General features: G+C 51.1%; 1 protein-coding gene across 2 annotated transcripts in view; it reads right to left on the bottom strand.

Annotated features, from left to right (window-relative positions):
• LOC147238472 (protein phosphatase 3 catalytic subunit alpha) overlaps positions 1-22,375 on the bottom strand; it is a 58,464-nt gene that overhangs the window by 10,795 nt on the left and 25,294 nt on the right. For both annotated transcript variants that reach the window (XM_086198131.1, XM_086198132.1), the window contains exons 2-10: positions 21,642-21,842; positions 13,872-13,996; positions 13,273-13,384; positions 12,735-12,880; positions 12,106-12,245; positions 9,991-10,068; positions 8,715-8,809; positions 434-559; positions 233-304 (exon numbers count right to left, since the gene is read on the bottom strand). In XM_086198131.1, the coding sequence (XP_086054257.1) occupies positions 233-304; positions 434-559; positions 8,715-8,809; positions 9,991-10,068; positions 12,106-12,245; positions 12,735-12,880; positions 13,273-13,384; positions 13,872-13,996; positions 21,642-21,842 (1,095 nt within the window). The remainder of the gene's footprint in view (positions 1-232; positions 305-433; positions 560-8,714; positions 8,810-9,990; positions 10,069-12,105; positions 12,246-12,734; positions 12,881-13,272; positions 13,385-13,871; positions 13,997-21,641; positions 21,843-22,375) is intronic.

Here is a 22,375-nt window from a genome sequence, read left to right as displayed (position 1 = left end):
CCAATGTTTCAAACTACGATCATGATTCCAGTCACAAAACAACTTTACCTGTAACAAAATTAATAAAGGTGTCAATATCATTCTGGTTATTTTGAACCAAAACACTTTAGCTGTCTTTATCAGACTTTCTGAAACATGTTGAAGAATAAGTAACACAAAGCAGTGTGTGTGTGTGTGTGTGTGTGTGTGTGTGTGTGTCTCCCCCTAGTGGTCTTGTGAGACCATGACTCACCATCCAGCTCCTCATCAGTTGTCAGCTCGTCGTTGGAGCAGATGCTCAGTACGTTCACGAGCATCTCAGTCACTGCAGAGAGATGAGAGACAAGAACAAGCACCTCCAGACCCCTGCTGAATCAGATGTGTGTGTGTGTGTGTGTGTGTGTGTGTGTGTGTGTGTGTGCGCGTGTGTGTGTGTGTGCATGCACGCTCTCACCCTTCTCTCCCACGAAGGGCAGCGACCAGGTGAAGACATCCATAAAGTTGGGCAGCCAGTAGGGGTGGGGGGAGCAGTTGAACTGTCTGATGTTCATCACGTTGTTCTCGTACTTCAGCACCGCCGCTAGGAACGAGAGACGTTCCACAGTTCAAGTCTCTTACGTCATGTGTCGTGTTTGCCGACTGACTGACCACATCTGCCCTCACGAGTCAGGCTGACAGTGATGGCAGCTCTATTTTCTTCTGATTAAGCGGAAGCCTGAAGTCCAAAATTAGGGAATAAGATGTGAGTGCACAGAAGCTGATGACCACATCATCAGCTTGGCCACCGCAGCCAACGACCTCAGTGTGGTCGTCTCGTCCTCTCCAGAGCAGCTGTTGCTCGTGGCGAGTGAGGTGGAGATCAGGAGATCATCATCAACAGGATGTGGCCTTGTTATGAGGAAAACGAGCTTTGCCATGTCAGGATGATCGCATTCTTTCAGCAGGGGTTAATTTATTTTGTTAACATGAGAAAATGCATCAGTGTGACCCAAAGAACAGAAATGCTGGTGGTCTAACTGGTCTAACTGGTGTGAGTCTCTAAGATCCCGTGGTGACGAAACTTTGCTCTTCAACACTGAAATAAGGGATTGAAAGGGTTTGTGTCTCGCTGCTGATCAGAGATCAAACGGATCGCAGACGCTTAAAGGTTCTGAGGGCTGAAGAACCTTGAAAGTCACTAATAAACTCAGGTGGCAATAAACTGAAAACACAAATGAGCGCACAGAGATGTGTCAACGAGGACCACGAAACCGCGAGCACATCCAAGTGAGCTAACGAGCTGGTACAGTTTCCACTCCATCACGAACCAGGTGAGCACTGACCTTCTTCCTGGCAGGTCAGTCAGAACGCAAGACTCCAGCATCAGGAACTGTGAGTGCAGGAGCAGAGGAGCTCGGGAGAAGGACGGAGGAGGATTGCGACCAACTGTCTGTCGCATGAACAATGCTTTCTCTCAAAAAGCTGCACCTCCTTGTGAAAGAAATCTTGGACAATTCTGGTTTTTTGTCTTTCCAAGAAAAGCAATTGGCTGCCTAAACATTTGTAGAACCTTTTTTTAATGAACATGTAACAGATCCTCCAGCTCTCCAAGTTCCTGGGAACATGATCCAACATGATCTTCCACTTGGTCCTCAGGAGGCCAAATGTGCTTCCCTCGAACCAACATGATACGTCTGGTTTGTTTCATCTGTGGTGAAACCAAAGAATGACAACAGGAATATTTCCCAAAACAGAAAGTTCTACACAGGGCGGCTTTAAAGAATTCAAGCAGTGTATCGATGATGTCAGAGAGGAACCTCCAGTGGGTGTGGCTCCACTGGGTTTCACAGTCCGGCGGGATGTTGGGAACCATTAGCAGCAACACAAACGATGAATTCAAGCAGATTTTAGAAAGTGGTGGTGTTTCCACTGATGTCAGACGAACAAAGCTGAATTCCAATCACAGGCAGGGAGACCGCAGCAGGCTGCTAACCTCAGCCACGATGGGGAACGCAGGTTCTGAGGAGCATAAGTACATCTAGAACCTCGCTGGCGCTCAGGGCCAGTATGGTGGCCTAGATAAGGGGAAAGCTGACACCGTGGCTGGGTCCCCATGGCGGACCTCCCTGCCTCGGCCTGTGGCATCCCAAGCAGCTCTAACCTCAAGGACAAAACCATTCAGCAAGGCTAGGCTAGGCTAGGTGTGTGTGTGTGTGTGTGTGTGTGTGTGTGTATAATCAATGAGGCATGCTAATGCATTCACGTAAGTGGTCCCTGAAGTGTTGCTAACCATCCCACTGCCATCACCTCTTTATCTCCAGCACACAAACATCCTGCAGGGGAACATCCACGTGCTCTCGAATTGCTGGAGGATGGGGGGAGGTCCTGGTGGGGGTGGGTGCAGGCCTCCCTCTCATCATGTGTAACTGGGCTCTCAGCAGCCCAGCAGATCTCAGCCACTAGGTGTCTCTGCTGCTCTGCTGATACAAGCAGGGAGCTGAGGACAAGGCTGCTGTCATGGTAACACACAACGCCTGCTCATTATTCATAAGGGAGTGCCTCAAGCCCGTTGCCATGGTAACAGGGACTGTTAGAAACCGCTGAACTGCGGGGAGGGGGAGATTCCCAATATCCTGCCCGACTAATGCTGACGACGTGTGTGAGGGGCCGCTGGTATCGGGTTCTACTGGGCCGCACGACCACATGGGATCATCACAGCACAGGGAGGGACTTAAACGTCTCTCCACCATCCTGAGGTGGCTCAGGGTCAGTTCAACGTTCATAGACCAGCTGCTGGCGGTCTGGTGGGGGCAGCTGCACTGCTACAGGGTCCAGGACAAACCCTGGGCAGGAGGGACACGCTTCACACTGGTAGTCAGGTAACAGGAAGAACAGAGGGTTAGCAAGCAACAGGGCCGCTAAAGGAGGACCTGAACATTCGTGAGGTCAGAGGAGTGGTAGCGCCACCTGTTGGGAGCAGGAGGTCGGTCTGATGGAACCAATATCACATGACTCCATTGTCTCCACCTGATCTCACAGCTCAACTACTGAACACTACTCTAGTACTACGAACAGTAGTACTGCACTCACTCCTCTCTCGGGTGAATGTTCAGCTGATATTGTGTTCATGAGGTGCTGCTGAACAGTCTCGTCTTATACTGGGAGCATTTTGAGCTCAGTCATAGCAGACAACCGATGAACCAGAACTCCCAGTAAACTTCCTTTAACATAATAAACCAACTCCTCTCAAACCGTACAAGTACAAGTTGACGTTTCTTGTGTGTCTCCAAAACCGTCCATCCGTCCCTGCTGCCTCCCTCCTAGTAGAGCAGGTGTAGAACCTCCCTCCTAGTAGAGCAGGTGTAGAACCTCCCTCCTAGAAGAGCAGGTGTAGAACCTCCCTTGAGTTGTTGATGTGTGCTCTCCAGCGCCACCTAGTCAGCATGGAGAGTGACACTCGCAGCGCTCGTCAGAGTCGGAGTACCAGCGTGGCTGGCGGTTCTTGATGCTTTCTTATTGAAGGTGTCTCCTGTACCAACGGCTGCTCAGCGTTCATGAATAAAACTCCATTTAAATCAATATTTCTCCCCTGACTGATGATTGTGAGAGCAGGACTCAGGGGAACAGTGTCTGTAACCCTAACACACACAAACACATATGCACACACGCATGCGTGCCGTTAGCTTCTCACTGGGATGGAAAAAAGCAGGCTGTCCATCCCAACGTTCCAGGGCTCATCGTTCCTGCCTGATGCAGCGCGGGGGTCTCAGGTGAGGAGCGTGTGTGAAGGCAAGCCCCTTCCTGACAGCCGCTGGGCTGGTGTCATGGCCACTGCCCTCTCCTGATACTACGACAGAGGCAGAGCTAGCAACCAATCACATCGCTCCATTTCCCTTCCTCTCACATCTCCCTCTGTCCTCAGCAGCCCCCAGCTTCTCCTGGCAACAGCACATTTCTGTTTTTTGTAGATGAAAGTTTCCACTCATCAGTCCTCCCTCGTTTCCAGCTCATTCATGGGGCTGCTGGGTCCGGGGTCCGGGGTCGGGACTGGAATGAACTGGTTGAGTCTGATGCTAACGGTCCGAGCCACGGCGTCATTGTACGTCAGCAACCTGTGACATCACAGCGCTGAATCCAAACTGTGTTGAAACAGTAACCAGTCACATGATGAATATGATCATGCTCACCTGAGGTGGCGACACAGAGGTCAGATATCAGCAGAGGAGGAGGAGGAGAAAGAGGAGCAGGAGGGGGAGCAGCAGGGGGGGCAGGAGGGAGAGGTGGAAGAGGAGGTGCAGGAGCAGCAGGGGGAGCAGGGGGGGAGCAGGCCCAAGGTGCTGGACAGCTCAAGTGTGTTTTTAGAGCGATGACAAGACGAAACATGACAGCATCAAAGAAAACTAGAATAGTAGCCATGAAATCACACCTGGATTTGAAGCAGAGGAGTGTGTGTGTGTGTGTGTGTGTGTGTGTGTGTATGTGAGGGTGTGTGTGTGTGTGTGTGTGTGTGTGTATGTGAGGGAGTGTGTGTGTGTATGTGTGTGTGTGTATGTGAGGGAGTGTGTGTGTGTATGTGAGGGAGTGTGTGTGTGTGTGTGTGTGTATGTATGTGAGGGAGTGTGTGAGGGAGTTATGTGAGGGAGTGTGTGTGTGTATGTGAGGGAGTGTGTGTGAGGGAGTGTGTGTGTGTGTGTATGTGAGGGAGTGTGTGTGTGTGTGTGTGTATGTGAGGGCATGTGTGAGGGAGTGTATGTGAGGGAGTGTGTGTGTATGTGTGTGAGGGAGTGTGTGTGTGTGAGGGAGTGTGTGTTCTGTATCTTACAACAGCTGAATGCACATGTCAGCTGTTCTCACTTATTAGTGTTCCTATGAAGCGAACAGGCTGATTCTACAACAGGCTCCGCCCCCACCAGAAGTCTCCTCTAAAATCCTGATTCCCAGCAACTGGCGAGATCGTGTGACATCACCAAGTCTGTGCTGGGCGAGGTGTGACTGGATCACTCACGCAGGAACTGAGTGCCTCTCTATAAAAGGATATCAGTGTTGAGTCGACTCGATCGTCTCAACAACTGATCATCGGATCAATGTCTAACTTGGCGAGTACTTTGCTGCTCAGGATTCTGGAAACACTTGGAAACATCCCATTCTCAAGAGTTTTACCAGGAACCAGCAAGCGGCTCAATCGTGACCATGAATCATTCATCAGGCGCTGAAAGACAACAGGAAAGCAGACAAACAAATAGAAGACACGAGGTAAAGAACTACACATCCCATGAGTCTTGCCTACAGCGCAGCTGGCGTGACCACGCCTCACAACCATCGCTGCCCTCAGGGGTCAGTCAGCACACAATCCCTGAATATCAAACTCACAGCCCATGATGGGAACTCCTGCTTTAGAAGGAGTTTCCATGGTAACAGCATGCTCCACCAATCACAGATGCTGGAACAACCTAGGATTGTGGGTTATGTAGTAGTTCTCCATGTGATGATTTCTTGAAGACAAGCTGGATGTCAGACGAACTAAAGTCTTCAACGGACGGCGGTACCATCGGGCCGCTCGCCGGTGTGGCGCTGACCTCAGAATGTGACCACATCACCACTGAGCCTCACTGGAGGACATGAACGCTATTCAAACTTTCAGAACCAAGGAGGGCGGGTCCCGCTGCAGGAGGGCTGCTGGGCCAGGAGCCAACCAACGGCCCGCAGCCATCACCTGGCGCTGGTGGACATCTTTGAATACAAGCTTCGCCCTCTCTCGCCTTCCCTCTGCACCCCCTCACACTCCCTCCTTCCTTCTCTCTTCCTCTCTGTCTACCCCTCTCTCCCGCACTCTCTCAATTTCGCTCCCTCCCTCTATATCTGTCTCTCCCTCCATCTCTCCATATATCTCTCTCCCTCCCTCTCTCTCTCTCTCCATATCTGTCTCTCCCTCTCTCCATATATCTCTCTCCCTCCCTCTCTCCATATCTCTCTCCCTCCCTCTCCATCTGTCTCCCTCTCTCCATATCTGTCTCCCTCTCTCAATATATCTCTCTCCCTCACTCTCTCCATATCTCTCTCCCTCCCTCTCCATCTGTCTCCCTCTCGCCATATCTCTCTCTCACTCCCTCTGTCGATATCTCTCTCCCTCCCTCTGTCTCTCCCTCCCTCTCTCCATATCTCTCTCCCTCCCTCCTGCTCTGTCAATATCTCTCTCCCTCCCTCCCTCCATATCGCTCTCCCTCCCTCCCTCTCCATATCTCCCTCCCTCTCCATATCTCCCTCCCTCCCTCTCCATATACCTCTCCCTCCCTCCTTCCCTCTCTCCATATCGCTCTCCCTCCCTCTCTCTCCATATCTCTCCCTCCCTCCCACTCAGTCAATATCTCTCTCCCTCCCTCTCTCCATATCGCTCTCCCTCCCTCTCCATATCTCTCTCCCCCTCTCTCCCTCCCTCCATATACCTCTCCCTCCCTCCTTCCTTCTCTCCATATACCTCTCCCTCCCTCCTTCCCTCTCTCCATATACCTCTCCCTCCCTCCTTCCCTCTCTCCATATATCTCTCCCTCCCTCCTTCCCTCTCTCCATATATCTCTCCCTCCCTCCTTCCCTCTCTCCATATATCTCTCCCTCCCTCCTTCCCTCTCTCCATATACCTCTCCCTCCCTCCTTCTCTCCATATACCTCTCCCTCTCTCCATATATCTCTCCCTCCCTCCTTCCCTCTCTCCATATCTCTCCCTCCCTCCTTCCCTCTCTCCATATATCTCCCTCCCTCCTTCCCTCTCTCCATATATCTCTCCCTCCCTCCTTCCCTCTCTCCATATACCTCTCCCTCCCTCCTTCTCTCCATATACCTCTCCCTCTCTCCATATATCTCTCCCTCCCTCCTTCCCTCTCTCCATATATCTCTCCCTCGCTCCTTCCCTCTCTCTCTGCCCCCCATCACTGTTATTGAGCTTCTGTTTCATCCCAGCACCAGAACCATTAGGATTCAGTCACTTTCTTTCAGGTCCAGTCAATAATGATGCAGCAGAAACATTCCATTAATGCAAACCGCAGCGCACCCCCCCCCCCCCCCCCCCAAGAAACTGCTAAATCACTGCTGCTGCGTTGTCATGGAGCACAGCTCTTCCCGGACAGCTCATCCACGCTCGACTCCAGTGGGGGTCAGAGGTCACAGCTGTGACGGACAGCTGGTCAGTGCGGGCTGACAGCTCCATCCCTCCAGGACTCCGTCAGACCAGCGACGAGCTTCTACCGGCCAGTTGACATGCTCCTCCTCCTGCCCCCCCAACATGCAGAGGTCTCACTGGTTAATCGTGCCAACTCCCCGCACTCAATTTATGATCCATTTAATTCTCGACAAGGGATTCTCTTGATCGACAATCAATCACGAGACATCGGAGCTCTGGTGAGCACCCTCATTATTGTACCTCTGACATTTGAATATATATAGTGGGGGAGGAAAGTTGCAGGCAGGACCAGGACCAGGACCAGTCTAGTCAGTCTCAGTCATGACTGCTCCATTATGGTGCACACAACTGGCTGCCACCACTACAAACACGCTCCCTCTATCATCTACTGTCATGTCTTGTGTCGTCTATTGTTGTGTCCTGTGTTGTATCCTGTGTCATGTCTTGTGCTGCGTCCTATGTTGTGTCTCGTCTTGTGTCGTGTCTTGTGTCGTCTACTGTCATGTCTTGTGTCGTCTACTGCTGTGTCCTGTGTCGTCGACTGTTGTGTCCTGTGTTGTATCCTGTGTCATGTCTTGTGCTGCGTCCTATGTCGTGTCTTGTCTCATCTTGTGTCATGTCCTGTGTCGTTTCATGCGTTATCTGCTGTCCTGTCCTGTGTCTCATCATGTGTCCTGTCATGTGTGGTGTCATGTGTCGTTTCTTGAGTCCCGTTGTCTTGTGAGTCTCAGGAAGATTACTTGGCATGGAATAGGCCTGATGGTGGTGCAGGGACGGCGGCGTGGCGGCAGCTCTCAGCCAGCGCGGTACTCAGAGAAACCTGATCTGGAACTCAAAGATTGATGAGAGATGGGGCCGCAGTGAGAAGAGCCTCTCGCCTCCGAACCACCAGCTCTGTTAGGGCATTTATCAGTAGAGGGATCTTAAAACGGCGTGCACCAGCGCCATAGCTCTTTGCCTGACATTTCCATTTCCTGTGGTTTACCCACCACTGCCCCCGCCCACATATGCCCCCCCCCAGCCAAAGCAGATACTCTGTTCTCTGGGGGAAAAGTGCTGACTCACAGCACAAAGGCATTCCTGTCTTATTGCGTGGGCAGCGTGGTGCGGTACGGGGGTGCCTCTGAGAGCCAAGTCCACCCGCCATTCCATCAGCACTTCACTGCCAATACAAGCCTGAATACTGCAGAACACTAGAGTGCTCCAAGGAATCCTGCGACATACACAAGTAAAACAATACAGCACTGGAACATACTCTGAAGCATGAAGGAAGGCAGTTCTCAGTTCCACCAGCGAGAGGGAACAACCTGATTTTCCCTCCGATGGCAGAGCGGAGCCGTGTTGGAGTTTGGCAGTGCCTCCGTTCCTACATCGCCACACACCCTGACCGGACCGACAGGACTCTAAAACTCCTGTCCTACACGTGGAACCATTTAGCGAGTCACACCAGTGAGCTGCACTAGCGGTCGCGGCGCCATGTCAGAACGAAGCAGCAGTGACTAAGAGCTGCTGCTGAACAAAGGCCGTGGCCCTGAAGAAGACACCTGGACCCTCCCGCTAACGCCGCGGCCCCGCTGCTTACCTTTGTTGTTGTAGACGTCCAGGTAGTTGGGGGCTGAGAAGATGGTGATGAGGGAAGGGAAGCCGGTGGTCTGACTCTTCCTGTACATGCGATACCTGGTGGACACAGTCAGCAACACTGAATCAGCTGGTCACTCAGGGACATTCCACCTTTGGCTCACTGGAGCTTCCACTGGGGGCTTTAAGGTGTTTGTCTGGTGAGCCATGGGACGAGTGAGTGAGTGTGTGTGTGTGCATGTGTGTGTGCGTGTGTGTGTGATGAGTATATGTGTGTGAGTGAGTGTGTGAGTGAGGAGTATACATGTGTGTGTGCGCGCGTGTGTGTGATGAGTACATGTGCGTGTGTGTGTGCATGAGTGTGGGTGATGAGTATGTATGTGTGTGTGTGTGAGTATGTGTGTGTGCGTGAGTGTGATGAGTATGTATGTGTGTGTGTGAGTATATGTGTGTGTGTGTGCGTGAGTGTGAGTGATGAGTATATATGTGTATGTGTGTGAGTATATGTGTGTGTGTGTGCGTGAGTGAGTGATGAGTATATACGTGTATGTGTGTAAGTATGTGTGTGTGAGTGTGTGTGCGTGAGTGTGAGTGATGAGTATATATGTGTGTGTGTGTGTGAGTATAAGTGTGTGTGAGTGTGGCAGGGGCCAGTCCCAGGTGAAACATGCCCTTAAGTCGCCCGGCGCGTGGGGATCCGACCCTCCTTCCCTCCAGAGAAGCGGGAGCTGTGATTGGTGGTTTGTGTTCTGCAGCTCTGAGTAAACAGAACAAACTCTGCAGGATTTATTTGGCGCAACTGTTTGGTTTTAGACGAGGAACCGTTGGCTCCTGAAGAACATTATTACATGGGTGGTTGGATGTCGGCTTGGGGCAGCAACCTCATCTGAGATGTGGCGAGGTGTCCCATGTGACCACAATGTGGGAGTGCGAAGGTAAACAACTGTGCTGCTGAGCCTCCCTCCCTCCCTCCCACCTCCCTGCCCTTGCTGAGAGGTCTGACACAGCCACCCACCAGACTCCTGAGCCAGGCTCTGATCGCCTTTGATAGAATCCAGCTGCACCGCGTCCTTCTGCTGCACCCAAATACTTTAGAACATCAAAACACACTTCTGTAGGACACGCAGTTGTCTGGCTGTCTGGTTGGACTGGCGCTTCACACTGGATACGTTTTCATTATCACAGCTTCTCTCAGCGCAGACCTCAGTGCTGAAGAAGCTCTGCTGGTATCAATCACTTGCCTGTGAGACGGCGTGATGCGAGGAGGCCTCAATACTCACCCAGCATCCTGCGCTTCATGGGCCCGGATGATGGATAATAAATTATTGTGTTGTAGGAAGTCACAGACTGCAGGGTAGCTGTTGAAGGAAGACACACGTTTGGTTGATGTCCTGAAACATCTCAGCAAGAAGAGCAGCATCAACACAGAGGCCCAGCTCAGCCCCCGCGGGGTTCGTTACCCTTCAACCAGGCACGAGAAAAGCTTCAAATGTTGGTTCGTCTTTTCAAATGAAACTTAAAAGTCCTCAAAAAGGACATGATTCAAAGCGAACAGCCACAGCTGGCCGATGAGCTCCATTACAGTGAGAGAGCTCCATTCCCACTCAGGCTCGCCAGTGCTCTGCTCCCTTCTGCTCTACACTGGCAGGTGAACTGCTGGCATCGTAAGAAAATGTGGTGCCAAATCTGAAGCTGATTGGATGAGCAGTTCTCAGATTTTCTGTTAGGGTTTCACCCGATTCTCTTCCTGCAGGTCCCTACGGGGGCGGAGCTACTAGGCTTGGATGGACCGTGTCAGAAATCAGTTAGAACCTGGTCCCGACCGGTTCAATTGCATTCCAATTTCTCATGGTGGTTCCCGATGGAACAGCAGAGTCAGCTTGCGTTAGCAGTTGTGATCAGTTGCTGCAAGTGTTGACAACACACACAACCCTAAACACACAACCACAGTCAGAGCATGAAGGGGCCTGCTGCAGCCATCAGGAGAGATTCACATTCACACTGTTGCTTCTCTTCTTGCTGACCAGATTAAAACTGCGATGTTTGGGTCAGATTGGCCTCTGAAGTCCTCCGCGGCAGGTTTTCTACAGGGCCGGATGACGGACAAGGGTTAATCTGCGAGCAGCCATTCGACGAAGCCTTCATGTTTGGGTCAGACAGCTCAGTGCCGTGACATCAAGTCTGTTGAAATCTGTCCTGGCAGAGAGGAACTGGAAGGTTCCGTTACAATCTGGATGCACGTAAACATGAGAACACGTGAGGATCGCAGCAAACATCTGCTGGAGGAGAGACGGTCGAGGAGGGATTAAGAAATTAGCAATAAACATTTTATCTCTCACTTGATTTCCTGCAGCAGATGCAGATACGAGCCATATGGAGCCCTTTGATAGGCAGAATACATTTTGCTCCAGTTTGTTTTTTTGGCAGTTTGCATTTTTAGAGCATTTCCCATCTGTCCTCCGACAGGGTAAATATGCTAATGAGCTCTGTGGATGACACGGAGACGGTGAGAGAACTTCACGTTCTCAGTCATCGGCTGAGCAACGATAGCCTGGACTCAAAGTCAGGGAGACAGACTTGAAGAGAAGCTCGGTGTGATTCACGCTGTTCAATGTTCCAGGTGTGTTTCTGGTGCTGAAGGGAAATTTTAGCTCCTGCAAGAACAGCTGAATATTTTTTTTGGGGGGGGGTGGGGGGGTGGGGGTAAAGTGTCTCAGAAATCCTGACTGCCAGTGTGACGCCAATTACAGCGCCGTCCCCCGGGAGAACGGCGTGGACGACATCAATGAAAACAAGACTGCAGAGGAATTCTGACCAAATGTCAGCAGGGTAATCTCTCACACACACACACACACACACACACACACACACACACACACACACACTGTTGTGTAGTAAATGATAACTACCTGCAGTTCTGAGAGTTTCACGCACCTGTGACTCGGCAGTAGCAAGCCACCTGGTCATGGGTAATAACTGCAGTAGTAGAGAGTACTACTACCACTACCAGCACTCCAGACCCAGGACACACTTCCAGAGAAAACTGGGCCTGGCAGGAACGTGCCGCTTCATTGCATGCAGTGTCAGTGCAAGTGGCTGCTACTGGCGTTTCCTCCGGTTGCTCAGTCACTGCTCAATTTAAGCTAATGGGCTTACATAAAAATGAGGACAGTCGCCAGAGGCTGAGGACTCCCATGCACGCTATCTTCCAACAAACCAACAGATAAAAAGATGACGAGTAGGACAAGAAACTGAGAAAAGGATTCTTATCAGGAGTTTTCTGGACTGATTTCAAGGGTTAATGAGGAAACAGTTCCAGCGGGAGTGGCGGTGAACAACCTGAGGAGGAAGAACCGTCAGGGTCTGTCAACATCCGATCACAGCAGAACCCTCACCTGTAGAAATAGGAGCATCCTCTCACTGTGTTGTGTGTGAAATGTTCTTGACTCTTCTCATTCCCAAAGTCCTCCAGCGGGTCGGACCACAACAGGTCGCACATGGGCCCATAGGCTGGAGGCTCTTTGAATCTGTCTAGCTGTGGAGGAGGAAACCCCAGAAGACGCATTTAGTCAGCTGACATTCTCTACCAGCATGGCGTCATGTTGGAGATGTGGAGTGCAGTGCAGACGCCGTGCATGAATGAAGCGAGCAGAGCTGCTGGGTGACGACGGGCCCCTCAACAGAGTCCCTTTCATCATGCACGACCTCCGACTGCAGCCACAAGATCCATTTGGAATCAGTGAATTAGCTTGAAAGCAGGATTCCACAAGTCAACATTTTAATCAGAGAAGACGCAGACCAGTGCTTCAAGTCTTCAGACCATGTGACAGCAGCTGGTTATTCTCACGTCACACCAACAGCTTTTCCCTCTGTAACTTGAATGAGTGCAGAAAAGCGGACAGGACGCACAGATGTGTATTTCTGAGCCACCTGCTGTTAATAACACACACACACACACACACACACACACACACACACACACACACACAATTAGGAAGAAAATGGCCTCAAATCAGACACATACTTTCCTGATGTCGTCAAGATTTGTGATTTCTGGAGACAGCCCGCCGTGTACACACAGGAACTGCTGGTTCATAAGTGCAGCCAGGGGAAGGCAGTCGAAGGCGTCCATACATGAGTCATACACCCTCTCTGAATACTTAATTCTACCTGTAATGGGGGGAAACAGGGCAGGGAAGGAAGAGCAGGCCAAGTCAAACAATGCTGCTCTCATATTGGACCAGTGTGCTGGACTGGGATGGAAAGGCTCTACTAGGAGCCAAAACACTTCCCAAAACACACTGGAAAACAGCAGAACTTCATGGCCTGAGTGTTCCCCTCCGAGGCTCAACAGAAAGAGTTGACACACGTAAATATCAAGACAAGCAAAAACTGCAAGTGAATCCTGCTGGACTCTCTAGTGTCCGTGTCTGAGGTCAGAGGGCTGAAGTGACCGCATCATAACAAGCTCTCAGAGAGAATCGCGTCATTCTCCTCTCACGCTGCCTCGACTCTATCTAAGGCAGAGGAAAGAGCAAATAAAGTGCTGAAGCAATACTTACATTCCTGCTTAAATGTGAAATACTCTGTTAAATGTCTACATTCATGATTCCCACGCAGCAAAAACAGTGTTTTGGGGTAAAGGATCTTTAAGGCCCACAAGTACAGCACACACTGAAACACAGAAGAAGAAGAGAGGCATTAGCTGGTCATCTTGAACCTGCACAGAGACTGAAACACTCACGTCCTCAAGCTGGAGACACATTTCAATTCCTTCAGGACACAAAGATGGCGAACTCCTTTGAAGGAGGTTTTACTCATTAGCGGAGGATGGGTCAGATTATGCAGTGGCAGCAAATATAAATCTAAGCCAAATTGCAAAACCAGAATAAACACATGCACTTTAGCTGATATTAAAAATCTCCATCTACAGAAGTGAAGACACGTATGTGACATCTGCTAGCAGAGCTCCACTGAAGTTCTGACTAAAGCCTTTGACTGGTCCACCGGCAGCCGCTCAGAGAGGCTATTAATAAACTCTGCTTCAGTTGGGCACATGGTGTGTGTCACACTTGATTAGACCCTTGTGAGACACACACACACACACACACACACACACACACACACACACACACACACACACACACACACACAGACTCACTTCAATACTGAAATACCCTCTGTCAACATAGTCCCCCAGGAACAGGTAGCGTGTGGATGCTGGTGATCCTCCCACTTCAAACAGCTTCATCAGGTCAAAGAACTGTCCGTGGATGTCTCCGCAGACTGGGGGGGACAGACCAAAACCCAGTTTTATTACAGCAGATGAAAGCAGCTGCAGCAGTGTCAGAGACCGGTCGCGTAGTTGCACACTCTCAATCACATGACCAATAATGTGGTTCAGAAACACGGCGTAGAGGAATGCAGAGGAGGACTGTCATCAGAAACTCTGTTCCTGTCACGGCCATGAACAAGCGTGCTCTCTACGAGTGAGCGCTGAGTGTCAGCTCCTCCAGGAAGCGATGTCGAGCGGGACAGAACACACAAACACAGCAGTGGAGAACATGAGGGAGAACAGCAGCTGTAACCTGCAGCGACAGGAGCAGAGACGCAGCAGCGGAGCGTTGTCAGGGATGAGGGCTTCCAGCAGGTACATTCACCCATCGAGGCTCCAGGACGCCACCGCGTTCGTGTCATTGCAAACATTTAAAATTCCCATTCTGCTCTGGTTTGTCCAGGTAAGTGCTGGGTGCTAAGTGACACCTTGAAACCTTCCACCAGTTTGACTGTGGTTCAACTGGATGAGTGATGACTGATACTTGCTCTTTATAGCGGCCCCAAATATCAACAGACCCAACTCTCCTCCACGGTTTGATCCAGGCTGCCATACCCTGTCAGAGTGACTGACGAGTTCACGAACGCGACATCTGTCCTGCGTCTGGAGGAGGATTTCTGCTTCACTCTCACTCATCATGGCCGATTAGTAAGACGCTGATATGTGACAGCACCTATGGCTGATATTCATCCATGGCAATATTCCGTCTATATGACACTGCGTATTACATCCCAGTAAATAAATAAATACTTTTTATTCATGTATCAAAAACCTTTGTAAAAGCCCATCAATCACAGATTCACTGCATGTCTTAAGGAGAGAGGAGAGTGGGCTGTGTGTGTGTGTGTGTGTGTGTGTGTGTGTGTGTGTGTGTGTGTGTGAGTGCGCGCTGATATACGGACCAAACACTGCAGCTACAGATGACGTGCTCGTTCTGTCCACTAGAACAGAACTGCTGTATCATGGTACTGTGCGTTTGTCTGAGCTCAGGTGTTGATGTGGTACTCCTGAGACGAATCAGTGACAAACTACATTTCTGGAGTTCTTTTAATTCAGTCTGTTTCATCGTAGTACAAATACATCATGACATATTCATGGAAGATATTTGTGAACATCTCACACCGGCCAGAGACCTGAGAGGAGGTGAAGACAGGGACCGGCGGCTCCACCCGGCCCTCAGCACCTCAGTACACAGAACCTCCCTCTGTTCAACCTGGTCAGGTAGGTACCAGGAGAACTTCTGTATGCCGTTGTTTTCCACCGCATCCTAAGTCAGGCTCTTCGTAAGCTTTGGTGCTCTACTGGCGAGCCAGGTTGGCCAGGTGAGAAACACCTGGACCTGCCGAGACCATTCTGATTTTAACGGACGCGTGCGGTGACAGCAGCTACACGCACACGAAAGCCTCCTGATGCTGCCGGTGACCAACTGGAACACCGGTTCTATGCAGCGGCTACACACAGGAGTTCCTGACTGGACGACTCCCTGTGGGGCCAGAGGAGCCGAGCACGGGCAGCAACCATGAGAGGGTTCTCTGGAGGTTAGCGCACCAGGGAACCCGTCTAGGTACTCTTACGTTTCATCATCTCAGGTAAACAGAACAATCGGCGTCTAGGTTCTAGTCCAGGCGGTTCCAAGGAGTGGAGGATGTTCTCCTCTGATGTCACGACCAAGTTTAAATTAGTCAGCGTGGTCGAAACAGTAATTAACACACTAGCAGACGACTGCTGCATCTGAGCTTCGCCACTTCAGTTCACCTGTTTGAAGAGTCACGTTCTTCACCTGAAAGCTGCAGTAAGCAACAGAAGCAGGGAACAATGAGCTTTCTCCAATGAGCGCACAGAACGTGGCCTTTAGAGCCATCAGCGAACGAAGCAAAGAACCGGGCGGAGACACGGAAACGGATTTGAAAGGCAGACACACATTCGCCATGCATGGCGCTGCCTCGTGAACTGCGTCCAGTGGCAGGAATCACAATACGAGCCGGTGAAAAAGTCTTTCAGAGAGATGGCCAATTAGAGGGAGCAGGAGGACAGCGCCGGAGAGCAATTATCTGAAGTTACGAGCCTCGTGAGACAGCTCACAGAAGCAGCGCTCCTTGACTGGATCGTAAACCCTCTTCTTCACCATTCCTCTTTTATTAAACACACAAAGCGAAACTGCTCCACTCCACAGAGGACAGGAAACTCCAACGCTGCCTTGCTATTGGGTCTCACTTTAAAGATGTTCTGTTGGGATCAAGCCAGCGCCAGAACTGGGCCACTTTAGATCGCCTGGAAGGTTCCTTCAAATCTGATTCCATCATTCAAGCTAGGACGATGGAATCAACTTGTTTTTAAGAAGTCATAATACTGCATGTAGCAGACGAGTACTCCCTTGGGAAACAACTTGTACTGCATTAATCAAAGGAGTTTATCTGGAACGTGTCAGTTTCACACTCTACAACACATCTGATCAAACTTTTAGATTTGGGAAAATTCCAATTAAAGAACTCCAAAAATACTTACAGCAGGTTTGATGAGAAATCCCCTCACCTGGCTTCAAGCTAGTCAAGTCAGTTTTATTTGTTCGGCAAACACAACAGACAGCTGGGGGGGGGGGGGGGGGGGGCCTTTTGCTACGGAAACAAACGCATGGCGTCGAGTCCTTTCAGCCAAGCACAGAGCGCTGAGGCAAATGTGCGGATGGATGCAAGTCGTGTTCAGAAACTGTTCTGACAGATCATAGCGCACCTCAGCGTGGAGCCGAGGTCCGCCCACAGGAGCAATTATTGTGAAAAGAACAGCCGATTCTCTAAAATCACCGTCAGGACGGAGAAATAAACTCTAGTTTTCAGAGGTTGGTGCTGTGGGCTGTGTGTGTGTGTGCGACCTTTGGGAGAGCTGTCACTCTGGTGGAGATAACAGCGGGGGACTGGGCCACGCGGAGGGCTGAGTGTGGATGTAGCCGCCTCCTCGGCAGAGCTGAGGATGACACTGCTTGATACAAATCAGACAGAAACGCTACAACAGCCCGCAGCTATGGCTGAGCTCCATCACAGCAGCAGAACCGTGATCCATCCATCACTCCGCTCCAGTCCACCTACAGACATGCTTCACCGCCCTCCTCCTTGTCACACAACACACAACAACGAGGTGAGAACCACAGCCCACAGAAGAGGAGCAGGTGGGAGTAAATTATCTGGAGTGAGAAACAATTGGCTCTGACCATCTCCTGTAGGTGCACGAGAGAGATCTGGTGGAGCAGCAGCCTCGCAGCAGGCAGCAGCTACTGAGGGGGCGGTGGGCATTACACAACCTGGCTCCAGAACCTACACAGGCCACTCCAAAGGCCCGGCTCATTCAGGCAGTCGCATCATAACAACAGCCTTTTATCATCCATGAATTTATTCACAAGGCCGCCACGGCTCCACCGAGGACACCAGAACTGAGCCGAAACGAACCACCGTGGAATGTTGACACCAGCGATGTGACTGGGTGGTTCACCAGGGCTCTGACATCATCCACAGGTGCAGCCCAGTGACCCCCAGGAGGAAGCAATGAGCACATCTGAGTGAGAAATCTTTCTCATCACCAATAAATGCCCGACTCTGCTTGGGGCCACTGGTCCTAATTTCATGACAGCCCAACAGATACTTAGTGGGGTTGAGTTCGCTTCACACCTATAAAAACAAAGCACAAAGAAGACATCGTCGTACATGGGATGGTGTGGTAGAACCCTGTACAGGTTTCTGTGAGAACCACAGAACCACCACATGCTCCCTCCAGTCACCTGGGAGGATGTCTTCAGGGGTCCGCCATTTTACAAACAAGGACCAGAGGGCTCAGGGTAGCCAACCATGTGCTGTGTCAGGCTAGGGACTGACTTCCAGGTAAACTTTTGTTTCGTGCTTCAGTGTTACTTAGTTTTGGTCCGGCTTCAGGGCTGCAGGGGGAGCAGAGGTGAGGACAACGGCCCAAACCAGACGAGAACAGGGAGAGAAGGTGGCAGCTGAGCTCAGCGCCTCCTCAGGAGTTCTGGTGCTGAGCGAAGGTCACCTGCAGAGCCCAACATACATGTAGACAGGTGCTGCACACGGAGCACATACATGTTAGTGTCACCTGCACTGAGAATGAGGAGACGACGAAGCTGAGAGCTGAGCTGACGGATCCCGGCCACGTAGAGGAGGGGCACCGGGAGTCAGTGCGCTCCTCTCACCTGTCTGATCTGGTGACCTCCTCCATCAGCAGGAGGTTCAGGTAAAACCCAACTCTCCTTTATTTTTGTTTTCATGTATGATTCAGCTTCCACAGCAGAGCTGCATGTGGAGGAGACTTGTTGTGAATGTCAAGTGTTTATTTAAACTGAGGAAACGACCGTGGTGGTGAATGACATCATCGACACCACCCAGGTGTGCTTGTCAGAGTAAACGGCTACACGAGGAGGTCTTTACGTTGAACAGGAGAGTCTGGGTCTCTGTCAGACCTCTCAATGCAGCGACAGGTGAGGAGGGCCTGATGAGTCATCAGTACTTTTACATGAGCATTTCATACTTGTTAATTTAAAAGCAGCGGTCTTATTTTCTCTTTTGTGTAAGACCACTGCTCTGAAATAAAGCAAAGTAACAATCAAAAACATTGCAGAATGCGCAATACTTCTTATCTGATTACTCAAATAATCGCCAAATAATCATAGATGGACTGCTCGATGACTAAAAGGATCGACAGCTGCAGCCCTAATATGGAGAATCGTGTGACGCATCAAGAGGTAATGATACCTCACACGATGAACACTCTTACAGTGACTATTGAACTGAAGTTTGGAGGAAAATCTCAAATCAAATCACACTATCAGTCCCAAAAATGTGATTAGATTTCTCCCAAATCGCGCAGCCCGAGCTGGGAGCGCCCGCACATGCACGAGCAGGTGGATGCTGCCTGGCGGTGAGGCTCTGTGAGCTCCAGTGATGGGTGAAGACCACAGGAGCAGCTTGTGCTCAGCAGCCTGAACATGCTCTGTTCATCACACCCCTCCCACCAGGAAAACCCTACCTGCCATCTGGCCCAACTAGGAAGTGACTCTGTGAGTGTGAGATAGCTGACCTGTCCTGGTTCTCTGCATGTACGATACATATTTACATTCTAAATTGCTGAGCGTGGAACTGTGGGGAGAGAAGCAGGTCCAGACAATGACAGAAAAGATGAGACACGGTAGACTGAGGGGAGGAAACAGAGATGTTCAGAGAGCTTGGGATTGTGGAAGAGGAGGAAACACAGCAGCAGCAGCAGCAGCTCCAGCAGCAGCAGCAGCAGCAGCTCCAGCAGCAGCAGCAGCAGCAGCTCCAGCAGCAGCAGCAGCAGCAGCAGCTCCTGCAGCAGCAGCAGCAGCTCCTGCAGCAGCAGCAGCAGCTCCTGCAGCAGCAGCAGCAGCAGCTCCAGCAGCAGCAGCTCCAGCAGCAGCAGCTCCAGCAGCAGCAGCTCCAGCAGCAGCAGCTCCAGCAGCAGCAGCAGCAGCAGCTCCAGCAGCAGCAGCAGCAGCTCCAGCAGCAGCAGCAGCAGCTCCAGCAGCAGCAGCAGCAGCTCCAGCAGCAGCAGCAGCAGCAGCAGCTCCAGCAGCAGCAGCTCCAGCAGCAGCATGGACACTCACAACAGAACACACGCACTTGTTGAGAAGGACGTGTGGGTGGGAGAGGGGTTGAGACAGGGATGTTGAGTGGGAGGGAAACTGCCACAATCTCTCTCTCTATCTCTCACTCTCTCTCCGTCTCTCTCTCTCTCTCTCACACACACACACACACACACACACACACACACATCCTTGAACTTATATCTTTGTGAGGACTTTCATTGACACAATACATTCCCTAGCCCCACCCCCTAAACCTAACCATCTCAACTGACAGCCTGATCCTAACCTTGACCCTAAAACCAAGTCTTGACCTTCAAATGACCCTTTGAAGATGTGAGGCTTGGCTAAAATGTCCTCACTCTGTTGGTTAAATCCGTATTCTAGTCCTCACTATGTAGCAAATACAAGAACACACACACACACACACACACACACACACACACACACACACACACCTGGCCATGCAACAGAAGCTTGTCATGGCTTCTGTGGGACAACACAGGTAGCAGGTTAGCAGGTTCTGGGGGCTTCCATTCCAACCAAGACGTGTTAGGAGGTGATGCAGCGACACCAGGTGAGACACCAGGTGAGACACCAGGTGAGACCAAGTGAGACACCAGGTGAGACACCAGGATCACGTCCATGCAGGAAGTTCTGTCGTCTCATCAGACCTCGAGCTCCTCCAAACCAACTCTGGCTGTGTGCTTAATTCACGTCTCATATAAGAGGCCCTGTCACTTTAAGAGCCACACAGCTTGGGAAGAGAACAGCATTCTCTAAATGAGAGGTAGTTCATCGACAACAGGATGACAACCCTTGCATCCGTCCACGCTGCGCTGATGCTTTGTCCTGCACATTTTAAAAACCCATGTTTCCAAAAATCTGTCAAAATGTCCAATTAAATCCAGGACCTTAGTGAGCATAAGAGGAGAACTCCTGGGCGCCGTGGCTGCCGGCCTGATACGAGCAGGCTCCTCAACAGCTGAGCGTCGGCCTCATCACAATGGCCTCGGTATCACAGCACGAGGGCCGTGCATACATGAATGTTGTTGAGTGTGTTGTTGACCAAACATGAGAAGCGTCCTGAGAGGCCTATATTTCAGGAATAATCTGATCCTAGTGCGTGATGGGTTGCCATAGCTGCCCTGCCTCTAATGACAAGAACATCAAAGAAGCCTCATCAGAAAGTCTAATGGAGGAACAAAACACTTGACCAGGAAGACGGACGACCGCAGACAGAGTGCACGTGTGCCAGGACGCTGGCGGTTCCTTTACAGCTGAGGATCAACGAGCACCCAGCCAGCGTTGTTCCGTCAGGTTACCTCCTTCACCCATACAATCACTAAACGTGTCAGGAATGTTGCTGGGCAAATGCTGGGCTCGCTCAGGTGGTCGGTTAGAGCGTATGGCGCATACGCAGCCGACCCCGGTTCCAATCCCGGCCAGAGGTCCTTTGCTGTACGTCACCCCCCCCCTGCCCCTTTGTTTCCTGTCTGTCTACTGGCAATAAAAGCCAAAAAAATTCTTAAAAACAAACAAACAAAATTAACAGCTGGTTTGTGAATGTGTGTGCTTGGGGACATACATTTGTATGTTGCATCGCTACATGACCCACATGTGTCTGGAGCCACGCAAACGTCTGAGAACAGAGGCAGAGAGAGGAAAGACAGGATGAGTCGCTGCTGGTCTAAACTGGGGCGAATGCTAACCACTGCTGCAAGCTAGCATCAGGTGAATAAGTACGCAACGTGCGGTTGGTGAGGCTTCTGGGTCAGCTGGCTCTCAGTGGCAGGCTTCTACAGCTGCTCTGTGATATCTGAGGCTCTGATCCTGTCCACCGCCACACGGCAGCCGGTTCTCCTGCCTCACCTGTGCCGTCACATAGTTACCATTGTTTACACATAAAAAACACAAAAACACATAAAGCAATCAATGCATGATCAGATGCCAACTGCACAACAATAAGCAACAATGGTGCTGTTGGCTCTGACCTGTCACAGGGGCTTCAATGTCCAGCAGGTTCTTCTCTGAGCGCAGGATGGCGGCGCCCTCCCCTATCAGCCTGAGAGCCACCGACTCCTCCACCCGACCCTCCTTGGTCAGGTGAGCTTTCAGCACGTCCACCTTGGGCTTCCCCTCGCTGTCGAACACCTCTTTAGCCGTCAGCCGGTGGCTGGGGGGGAACGGGACGGCTGAAACACACGTCAGACACGACACTCTTAACCAGCTTGAATGCACACACAGTATTAACACACAGTATAAACACACAGTATTAACACCACAGCAGTGAAGTGCTGCGATTGCGGGGGGTGTTCACTCCCAGAGTTCCAGCCCACCCTCGAGGATTCCGAGGATCTGTGACTCATCTGGTTCCTCAAGTGTAACAGACTTGGACACTCAGCGGCAGTATTCAGCCGGTCAGAGCACGCTGACACACCTGCTCAGGTGCTTGACGATGCAGGAGCTGGACACGCAGCAGTAGGTCATCTTTAAACATGCCCGCCCCTCACCTGTTAGAGACCATCTCGATCTACCTGCGTGCTGGTCACGACTCAAGAGCATCACCACATCACCTTGGTCCTGAGTGAATCATTTTCTCTTTGTGTCATTTTAATTGCTCACATTTTTGGATGGTTTTAAAAGGTCTCAGTTGTTTTGCTGCTTCAACCTTCAACACAATAAAGCGGCCCGGTCTGTCCACTCGTCAAGTTATCGAAGTGGACGG

The sequence above is a fragment of the Aulostomus chinensis genome, chromosome 24 (assembly GCF_037954235.1).
Source record: "Aulostomus chinensis isolate RoL2024-O1b breed Wild chromosome 24, RoL_Achi_v1.0, whole genome shotgun sequence".
NCBI lineage: Eukaryota > Metazoa > Chordata > Actinopteri > Syngnathiformes > Aulostomidae > Aulostomus > Aulostomus chinensis.
Note: the sequence above shows the minus strand (reverse complement) of the source record. Positions and strands in the feature narration are given on the sequence as shown.